Source organism: Melospiza georgiana, chromosome 22 (genome assembly GCF_028018845.1).
Source record: "Melospiza georgiana isolate bMelGeo1 chromosome 22, bMelGeo1.pri, whole genome shotgun sequence".
NCBI lineage: Eukaryota > Metazoa > Chordata > Aves > Passeriformes > Passerellidae > Melospiza > Melospiza georgiana.
The window spans coordinates 5,048,014-5,058,477 of NC_080451.1; the positions used below are offsets into that span (position 1 = coordinate 5,048,014).

A 10,464-nucleotide genomic window follows, 5' to 3' on the forward strand; every position below is an offset into this window, starting at 1 on the left:
GCAACCCACTGAGACTTTCCTTTTGTGTCCCACAGATGTCTCCAGCCTTAAAAGCTCCATCCAGACATATTTTTAATTGGCTTAGAATAAAACCAATACTTGGCACAGGATAAACATGGATCTGCTTGATTTCTACCTCCTTCCATAAAAGTGAGTTGGCTCCACTCTCTTCATCCCCAGTCTCAGAGCAGAGGGAAGGACCCAGCCCTACATTCCCTGCCAGCACAGCTCCAGAATAATCCACATCATGTGGATCATGTGGATCATGTGGAAGATGTGGGAATGATGCACATCTTCCACAAAAGCCCCTTTTCTGGCCAGTGTTGCTGCTGAGCCCAGGCAAGTGCCTCAGGCAGGAGTGTGGCAGGAGGGTGATCACACTCTGGGGTTTTATGCTTTGCCACAAGGGAGGGTTCAAACTCTTCCATCCCCATCTGGGGGTCCTGTAGACTCATGAGAGGGAAATACTGGGATTGCACCTTCCAGTTTTGGTTGACACAGGGCTCTCCCCCTCCTCCTCTCCAACAGCCATGTTAATCCCCCTCCCATTCCCAGCTTCCTGCAGACCTTACCTGCAGATCATTCCTCGTGGAGTCAGGCTCAGCTGGGTTTGGGGTGATGCTGTGAGCCAGCAAAGCACCGTGGTTTGGATGCAGTGCCTGGCAATTCCTGTCCCTAAATCCATCACCCCAGGGGCTCAGACCTGCCCAGCTCTGCCCTGAGGGGTGCCTTGCTGCGGAGATGGGAGGGACTGGCTGTGGGATCCCACGGGGTTGGGGCTGTTCAGCCAGCTGCTGTTGGTGCTGCAGGATTGGGATGGGATTCTCTGCTCATCCAAGGCTTTGTCCACAAGCAAACACCCAATCACACAGAACTGCCTGCGTGAGACAGGAAAGAATTATTGCTTTTGAACATTTGGCTTGAAGAGGTGACTCTCCCTCTCTCTCTGTCCATCTCCCAAGGCTGATTTGGTGCCTAACACACTTCCAGACTCCACAGTACCTTTTTCTGCTCCTTTTTAACTCAGGTTGTAGTCCAAGCTTGTATTTATATTAAGCCATTGTGGGAAGATGCACATCTTGATCTGGGTGCTCAACACCAGCCCCAAGCTCCATCTGTGGCAAAATTCATTGAACAGTTTGAGGTTTGAGCCTGTGCTTGGCCCTCAGCGTGTCCTGGTCACTCATCCCAAGGGATTTGTGGCAAAGAAATGCTGGGTTGGTCATAAAAACTCCAGTTCAGTTCTGGAACACCTGTGGGCAACATGGAAAGAAAACTGAAAGTGGCCTGGCTTCTTCCAGCATCCTGTATCCAGGGATGCTCTGTGTCCATTTGGGTATCAGGGAGCTCGAGGAGAACAGTCTTGGAATTAGGCAGAAGGCTTGGAGTGAAGGGTCCAGGGAGGGCACAGCAGCCAACTGCCAGCCCAAAGGCACTTGAGAAAGGATTTACTAAAATAATTTCTTTTATTGATTTTTTTAAGTGCCCACTTGTCACATTTACTCAGTGTTCCCTCTGCTTATGGCTCTGGGGGAGGGGGCTGGCATTGTCATTTAAAATACAATTTTCCTTTAGATTCTCATCTGAAGGAGGGGAAAAAGTGTATTTTCTAACTGCATCATCAAGGATGTGATGGATTGTCAGAGGGAAGGGAGATGGTCCTGTGCCAGGAGTGGGCAGCTGTGGGATGGAGCTGATCCCATTGCTCCTGCGAGACACACATGGAGCCACTGTGAGTCGCACCCCACACCCCCACTGAACACCCAGACATCAGTGTTGGACATTCTGCACCAAGCTCAGCCCCCACAGTGCAGCTCTGCGTGACAAACCACGGCGGTGTGCTGAGCTGGAGTGCGCTGTGTGACAGCAACCTGAGACAGACACAGCCCCAGCTCCAGGCAGGAGATCCAGCCCCAGCTCCAGGCAGGAGATCCAACCCCAGCTCCAGGCAGGAGATCCAGCCCCAGCTCCAGGCAGGAGATCCAGCCCCAGCTCCAGGCAGGAGATCCAGCCCCAGCTCCGGGCAGGAGATCAAGCCCCAGCTCTGGGCAGGAGATCCAGCCCCAGCTCCAGGCAGGAGATCCAGCCCCAGCTCCAGGGAGATGTGATGTTCATGGGCTGAAGCAGCCCCAAACCTCTTGCCCATGAGCCACAGGATGTTTTTCTACCATTCCCCCCAGTGCACTTGGAGGAGATCTGCTGAGCTCTGTGTGTGCACAGCCAAGCCTTGGCTTGAGGTTAGGGAGACACAGAGTCTGGAATCCGAGGTTCAGACTCCCCAGAGGTGGAAAGGCCACAGGAAGGGTTAGAGCATGGTGATGGTGAGCACAGGAGGGATGAAAGAGAGAGAGACAAAGCAGGTTAATTCAGCAGCCACACCTGCCTTTGCAGGGTTTGATCCTCCCTGTGACAGTGCTGGGGCCACCATCCCCTCCATGAGCTGCACCGTGTGCCGGACCAGGGATCTGGGGAGATGGCTTGCGGCAAATCGGCTCCCTCAGGGTGTGAGTTGGGCCCTGGGATCCCTCAGTGTTGGGCCCTGGGATCCCTCCTGTCGCACAGAGCCGCGTGTGCCCGCTCAGGCCACGGGGGTGCTGAGCTCCGTACCCGGGGGCTCCGTGTCCCAGAGGCTGACGGAGCGGGCGCCGGGGCCCCGCGGCGCCGGGGGCAGCCTGGGCTCGCTGCCCGGAGCCCCGGAGTCCATGGAGTCGGTCTCCGCCTGCAGGGTGAGCACGTTCTTGAGGGAGGTGGCGGCGCGGGCCGCGCTGTTGGAGTTCCTCATGGACAGGGAGATGGCGCTGGGCCGCGGCTCCGCCGGGCGCCGGCAGCAGGGCAGGAATTTGCCCATGGCCCTCTTGAAGTCCCTCATGAAGAGCGGGTAGATGATGGGGTTCATGGTGCTGTTGCAGTAGCCCAGCCAGGTGAGCACATCGAAGAATCCGGCCGGGACACAGTCACAAACTGCCTGGGGGACACAGCAGGGATCAGCAGCCTCCCACCTCAGCCCCAGCCTGTAGCAGACTCCAGGGAGCTGGAGCTGGCTAGGCCCCCATGGCGTGCTGAGATTTAACAGTAGGAACTGCTGAGACAGCAAAATAGGCTCCTAGCTTATCTCTGTAACCCCACAGGCCACTTTTCCCCTAATCCTTACTACTGGGCAAGTTTAGATCCCCCTTTACCCTATAAAAAGGGGCTGTTTTAGCCCGTTCAGGAGAAGAAGAGCTGTCACTGGAACCCTTCACAGACACCTCAATAAACCATCGCTGTGGAACCACCAGGACCCTCCTCCTCCTCTCTCTCTGCTTCTACCTCCAGCCCTCTGGTGAAATCCTAAGAGAGCTGCTAATCACTAAAGAGCTGAAAATCACTTAGCTTGCCAAAGGTAGCCACGGCTTCCAGCAGCATTTGGGCACTCTGTGTCCAGAAGGGACTGATTTATCCAGACAGGACTGCCTTGCTCGGGGTTAAGCCTAATCTGAGGACCTGTGGGTCTTTTTCACCAACCCAGAGGGGTTTCCCAGGCACACCAACATTCCCCTTTCAGAGGAAACCTTCAAATCCTTTTTGAAGGGTTTTTTCCTTGCTGTTGCTCCCTGGGGAATTGCATCCTTGGTCCCAGAGGTCCAGCAAGACCTTCCGGTGCCTCCAATTGAACCCAGCTGGATTCCAAAGGGAAAGCTTCTGGAAACCCGACATCAAGCCCTCACAGGCTCTTACCTGAGCTACATTGGTGACAAAGAAGGGCAGCCAAGCCACGAAGAACATGCCCAGGAGGATGCCCAGGGTCAGGCTGGCCTTCAGAGCCTTCTTGCTGTGCTTGTTGGTGAACCTCCTGCTCTCACTGCTGGCCAGGGGCTGGCTCGGGGCACGTGGGACCTGCGGCCAGAGACAGGCAGGGGTGGGCAGCTCTCCCTGGCACCAGCACTGCCCTCTGCTCAACAAAAGTGGCATTTGGTGCTCCAGATCCTGCAAAACCCCTGCCAGTAATTCCCTTCTCTGTTCAGGGCTTTGCAGACACCACGAGCCGGGCACACACCACGAGCCCTGAAGCACAAATTAGGAAGGGGAAGCAATAGAAACCCTCAACACTAAGGGTATGATTTTATTTACTGTAAAATAGTGTGTTTGTCATTAGGTTGCTCTTTAGAGAAAAACCCAGCTCAGTCCATGTGAGGATGAAGCCTGCCCTAAACAGGCAGCTCCAGCTGCTGATTACAGCAGCAAACTAATTATGGTTTTAAAAGGAGGACATGAAACATTTCAGCCTCCAAACACCATAACCCAGCCCTCCGTCCCCTCCTGCAATTTAAAATTAAGTGATTATCTCAGCCCTCCCCTGTAATTAAATGATACCCTGTTGCAACTCAGCTTCCAGCCCAAAAAGAGAACAAAAATCTCTAAAATTAGATTAAGATGAAAAAGGTTAACAGATGAATCTGAGGGTTCTCTGGCTGACACCTTATTCCTCAGCCAATTTGGGTCTTCAAGGAACGTTTTGGGCCTCAGCTGAATGACAGGGGGATGGATGCTGCTCTTGCATGGCACAGCAAAGCCCTGAACATCCCCTGACTCTGTGGAGTCCAAAAACCTGGCAGCCTGCGAGGAAATAAACAATTTATGATATTGTGTGTTTATTCTTTAATTCTCCTTTTCCTTTTGACCGTCTGGTGCAGCTTATCACATGTGGGAGAGCTGGCCAGAGTTCTGGCTCTGCTCTTGGAGAGAATAAACTCAATCAAGGTATTTAAAGGCAATTAAGTTTGCTTTTTCCCTGTAGGATATGAGGTCAATAAAGCCTATTACAGGGAATTAAAGCTGTTAGATTTAGTGGCAATTACCTTCTCCTGGAGAAATACAAACAAGTGCAGCCACGTTTTTGTTATAAAACCCACACACTCCGGTTCCACCGGCGAGCACACGAGGAGGGCTTTGGCAGCTCCTGTTATAGAGCAGGTAACAAAAATAGAAGCTTCTGTTCAAAATAAGGTGCTCTCGGGAATCTGGCATTTGCTATTAGTTAAAATCCTTCTCCCCCGTATGTCTCACACCCACCACGGCCAAGATTTGTGAGTGGAAAGTCAGATAAGATTAAACCCCTCGGGGATGACGCCAGCCAAGAGAGGGGGGAAACTGCGCTTATTTTGCACTGCTGAGCATTTTTGCCTGAATCTTATTTATTTCTCTGCTTGTGCTCACGCTCTTTCTGTGCTCATGAGCAGCTTCAGAGCTCTCCATTGCTGGGACAAGGCACGGGACACCTCAGAGGATGTCAGGGAGGTGGATGCTGCCCAAAATCTCCCTCCCTGCAGTTGTCAAAGCTGGCTCCAGCCCCGAGGCCATCCAGGAGGCAGAAACAGCCCAGGCACCCAAATTGTGGGATCTGCCAGAGGCATCACATCCCTGTGGGCTCCTTACCTGTGGCGTGGCCTCATCGGCAGTGGCCACGTTGGAGGCCAGGGAGGCCACCTGCACGGCCTGCTTGCGCGCCGCCAGCAGGATGCGGCAGTAGGTGAAGGAGATGGCGGCGGAGGGCAGGAAGAAGGTGAGGCAGGAGGCCACCAGGGCGTAGGGCAGGCTGACCCGCAGCCGGCACTGCTCCTCGTCCCCCCGGCCCCCCGTGACGTTCAGGGGCTGCGCCTGGAACTCCAGCTCGTGCCAGCCCATCTTGATGGGCAGGAAGGAGGCCAGCGCGGCCAAGGCCCAGGCGGCCAGGACGAGCGCCAGCGCCCGGCAGGACGTCATGCGCAGCTTGTAGCGCAGCGGGGACGTGATCAGCAGGTACCTGTCCAGGCTGATGAGGCACAGGTTGAGGATGGAGGCGCTGCAGCACATGACGTCGAAGGAGGCCCAGAGGGAGCAGAAGTCGCCCCGCAGCACCCAGCGGCCGTAGAGCTGGTTGAGCATGGCCGGGGGCATCACCACCAGCCCCACCATCAGGTCCGACATGAACAGGGACACCAGGAAATAGTTGGAGGTGTTGCGGAGGGAGCGCTGGCTGACGATGAGGAGGATGAGGAGGAAGTTGCCCGCCGTGGTCAGCAGGATGATGAAGCAGAGGAAGGCGGCCACCCAGCTGCTGCCCACGAGCAGGGAGTGCTCTCCCAGCACGCTGGCATTGGGGGCCCCCAGGTCCCCCTCCATGAGGAGCCAGGGGCAGGGCTGGCTCTGGGCTGGGCACCTTCTCCAGCGTGGCCCGTGCTACGTTATCATCACCAGCGCTGGGGAAGGAGGATCATCTCTCTGCTCTGTGTCTGTCCTCCCTCCTCCTCTCCTCCTCCTCTCCCTCTCTTCCCCCACTGTCTCTCCTCACTGGCACTCAGGGCAGGCTGACATTCCCAGGAGCCGATCAGCAGCACCAAGGTTCCCTCCCCATTACTCACAGCAGTTCCTGTAAATCCCCCTGCTCTGGGGTGTCCCTGGATGCTGCTTCTGGACGCTGGGGACGAGCTGGAAGGCAGAGTTCCCAAGGTGCCAGGGATGGCAGGATGCTCTGGATACCCTGATGCTCTGGATGCACTGGACCAAGGAATAATACAGCACCGAGATGCCCTGGATGCTCTGCACTTCAGCTGCTGGGGATGCTCTGCATCCCAGGATATCCCAGGTGCCAGGGCTGCTCTGTACCCAGGGTACCCTGGCCGCTGGGGATGCTCTGGACTCCAGGATGCTCCAGATGCTGGGGATGCTCCGGCCCCCCGAGGCTCAGCTGGGCGCCCTGCAGAGCTCTGTGCCCGGGGTCCCGGAGCTCCTCCGCTGCTGCAGCCGGAGCGTCGGGAGCGGCAGAGCAGCCTCGGGCGAGGAGGACCGGGATGCTCCCGGCCGGGCCCGCCCGGGAGGAGGAAGGTGCGGGGTGTGGAAGGGATCTCTGCCGCGGCACAGCAGCGTCCAGCCCACAGGGAGCGGTGGCGGTGGGTGTGTGCAGGTGCCAGCCCGACTTTCACCTGCTGCTCTGGATGCGCACAAAGGATGCAGAAATGCCGATCGAGGAGGTGGGGCTGGGGGGGAGAGGAGGAGATGAAATGGAAGCGCTAATGAAAACAGGGATCTGGGCTAAACTCCACAAAGTGGCGGCCAGAGAGTTCCCGTTTCTGCCTTAAAGAGACAGCCCCGTGCTCTGCCATCCCTGCTGGAGGCACCTGGGCCAGCAGGTCAGCGGCCAAACCCGGCTGGGAGCTCCGAGTTCCAGGCTCCACCCTCCACACTGGGCAGGAAAAAGCAAAATTTTGCAAAGTCAAATAAAACCACAGCGAACAGCTGCCCACAAGAGCCCCCAGGCAGCAGCCCCAGGACTCACTGGCAGATATTGCAGCAATTTGCAGCCAGGGATGGAGAAGCAGAGACAAGGGAGACCCTGGCCCCTCTGCCCCAGGGTTATTTGGAGTGGCTTGGGGCAGCCCAGCTCCCTGCCTGAGGGGCAGTCCTGGATGGCCCCACAGCAAAAACGGAGAGGACCCAGCTCAGCAAACCCTTCTGAGTCTCTGTGTGCTTCTGGGGATTCTGTGCTGCCACCTCCATGCTCAGGGCAAACACCTCAGGGGGCTGGGCAGGGACTGCCTGGGGTTCTTTACTTACCCAGCTGCCCAAAGGTGGGGTTTCCCCAACCAGTGGCTGTGATTTCTGCTGGGGCAGACCAGGACTGAGGGCAATGGCTCCAGCACAGGCCAGAGCTGAGGGTGTGCTCCTGGCACCCATCCTGTGCTCCCAGGGCCAGCCCTGCCCTCCCCAAGTGCCCACTGGAGCTTTCCTTGGCACGCCTCCCTGGGCAGTTGTGCTGCAGATGTGTGGGTGAGAGCCAGCTGTGCACACCACACCCCCAGCCACCACCCCGGGACAGAAATCAGCCTCTTCACCACGTCCTGCTTTTCCAGTCACCTTTCCAACACATTTGTTGTGCTTTTCCCAGTGCCTGAATGGGCATTCCAGGCCTGGAAACCATCTGTGAGCAAGGCAGGGGAGGTGGAAGGCAGGGACCCAGACAAACACACACAGATTTATCCCCCCAGATCTCTGGGTCAGGCTGCCACTGGCAAACTGCTGCTGCCACTTGTGCCAGGACAGGCTCTGCTGCCCAGGACCCTCCCCTGGATGCTGCCACCCAACCTCCCTGTCCCCCTCAGTGTCACAGTGTGCTGGCAGCAGCCCCAGGGCAGCACCACGTGCAAGGCTCTGTTTGCAGCAGGAGGTTTCCTTAGAAAAACCTTTGCCCCAGGAAAGCCTCTCTGTGCTTGGAGCAGAGAGAAACTCCACCCTGAGCAGCCTCCCCAGGCAGGGTGAGGGAAGGCAGCACTCAGATTTATCCCAGCTGGATGCACAGGGAGGAAATGATGTCCCAGTGCAGGGCCAGCCTTCCTTCCCAGCCCTGCTGCTCACCAGGAACACCCCAGATTGTCTGCAGAGCTTTTGCTTCTGAGGGGGCGACTGGGTCAGAATCATGGAGTCCTGGAATGGTTTGGGTGTGGAGGGGCCTCAAAGATCACTCCATTCCCACCCCTGCCATGGCAGGGACACCTTCCACTGTGCCAGGGTGCTCTGAGCCTCACCCAGCCTGCCCTTGGGCACTGCCAGGGATCCAGGGCAGCCACAGCTGCTCTGAGCAGCCTCTTCCCAACACCCACAGCACATCCTCCACGCATGGGAGGCTTTGTACACTTGGTTTGGATGTGTTTGCTGGGGCAGCAAATCTGAACTGATTGAAACAAAATGTGTTTAAAAAAACCTGCCTTGAAATGAAGACCAAATCCTGCCATTGTCCCTGCAAAAGCTTCTCTGTGCTGGCAGCTCTCCTGGCCTGTCTGTGCTGCATTTCTGGACACATCTGCAGAGATCATGGACTCCACCAGCTCTGCTCTCCAGCACCACTAGCAGGGAAAGCAAAACCAGGTTGTCAACAGCCACCCAAGTGTCAACATATGCAAAAAAAAAAAAAAAAGGGTGAGACAGGGAGAGTCAAACTGGGAGCTGAGAGACTTCAGTGAGTCCCCAGCAGTCCAGGGCTGAGCACAGAAACATCCAACCCTACAATGCTGTCTCGAGATGTCCTTCAGGCTGTAACTGGGGTGGCTCCCTGGGTTTGAATCTGGGCAGAGCCTGGCTAACTACCTCAGTTTATGGTTTCATCTGCACAGCAGCCCTCACTGCCTGCCCCTGCTGGAGTTCAGCTTGTGTGGAATGGAGGTGGAGATGTCCTGCTCCAAACACCTGGAACTGCAGCTCCTGGAGTTCACAGGAACAGCCCCCTGCTGAATCCAGCATGTTTCCACTGTACACCAGCAAAGGGGCCCCATGATGGTGCTCAGTGACCACCATGGTTTCTCCACCTTTGCCAGGCTCTCAGGTAAAGCTCCCTTCCTTGGGAAGACACCTCACAGCCTAAAAACATCACAGTAACACCCAGAGCACCTCTAGCCCTGCCAGGCCCTCCCTGGTCAGCCCAGCCCCTCTGCTGTGGCAATTCCTGCCTAACACAAAGCCTCTCCCACTTCCCAAAGCACAGACCTGCTCTCCCAACCTCTGCAGAGCCCCCAGAGCCCCACAGAGGAGGGCAATGAGAGCTGAGCTCAATAAAGGGGACAATGAGAGCTGAGCTCAGTGAGGGCAATGAGAGCTGAGCTCAATAAAGGGGACAGTGAGAGCTGAGCTCAGTGAGGGGCAGTGAGAGCTGAGCTCAATAAAGGGGCAGTGAGAGCTGAGCTCAGTGAGGGGCAGTGAGAGCTGAGCTCAATAAAGAGACACTCAGAGCTCTCTGCTGGCCCAGCACAGCCTCTGGCCCCTCCAGAGCTGCTGGACCTTCCCCAGGGCCAGGCTCAGAGCAAGGAGCATCACTAATCATTGCTCAGGGCACATCCATTCCCCTGATCATTGCTCAGGGCACATCCACGCTGGCACCTGTGGGACCAGAGGTTTGCATGGGCACAGGGAATGCCCGATCCAAACCCCCGTGGGAAGAACCCGCTGGCTCCAGCCACGGTGCCCCTCCGTGCCCCGAAGGGATGTCCTGTCCTGTCCTGTCCTGTCCGAGCCGGCCTCCTGGAGCATCCCGTGAGCACGGGGATGCCGGGGACACGGCGGAGCGAGGCTGGCACCTAGTGGCTGTCACCTACCGGCTGTCACCCTGCGGCACAGCAGCCCCGGAGGCTCCCGTGTGTCACAGACATCTGTTAGGAAAAATCCTTTCCTTAGGATTTTTTCCCTCCTGAAAAGCTGAGAGGCTTCAGGGACAAAATGTAAACAATGATGATCTGCTGCTGTGGAATGCAACAGGTGCATCTGGGATTGATGTCATAGAGTTGTTTCTAATTAATGGCCAATCACAGTCAGCTGTGGGAAGGAGCCACAAGCCTTTGTCATCATTCTTTCTTTTCTACTCTTAGCCAGCCTTCTGATGAAATCCTTTCTTCTATTCTTTTAGTATAGTTATAATATAATATATATCATAAAATAATAAATCAGCCTTCTAAGACATGG

General features: G+C 56.3%; 1 protein-coding gene across 1 annotated transcript; it reads right to left on the reverse strand.

The window, feature by feature from the left end:
* Positions 1 to 58: 58 nt before the first annotated feature.
* HTR6 (5-hydroxytryptamine receptor 6) lies at positions 59 to 6,463 on the reverse strand. Its single transcript, XM_058039543.1, has 3 exons — positions 5,416 to 6,463; positions 3,718 to 3,876; positions 59 to 2,965 (listed from the first exon to the last, which is right to left on the reverse strand). Exons 1-3 carry the CDS (start codon positions 6,139 to 6,141, stop codon positions 2,579 to 2,581), a joined length of 1,272 nt encoding a protein of 423 aa, XP_057895526.1. The 5' UTR covers positions 6,142 to 6,463; the 3' UTR covers positions 59 to 2,578.
* Positions 6,464 to 10,464: the final 4,001 nt, after the last annotated feature.

What these genes read in the sequence shown, in the direction of transcription:
- HTR6 (XM_058039543.1), bottom strand. Translation starts at nt 6,141, where the DNA reads ATGGAGGGGGACCTGGGGGCCCCCAATGCCAGCGTGCTGGGAGAGCAC. An exon ending in CCGATGAGGCCACGCCACAG is followed by an intron (nt 3,877 to 5,415) that starts GTAAGGAGCCCA and finishes CTCTGGCCGCAG; the next exon opens with GTCCCACGTGCCCCGAGCCA. An exon ending in TTGTCACCAATGTAGCTCAG is followed by an intron (nt 2,966 to 3,717) that starts GTAAGAGCCTGT and finishes TGTGTCCCCCAG; the next exon opens with GCAGTTTGTGACTGTGTCCC.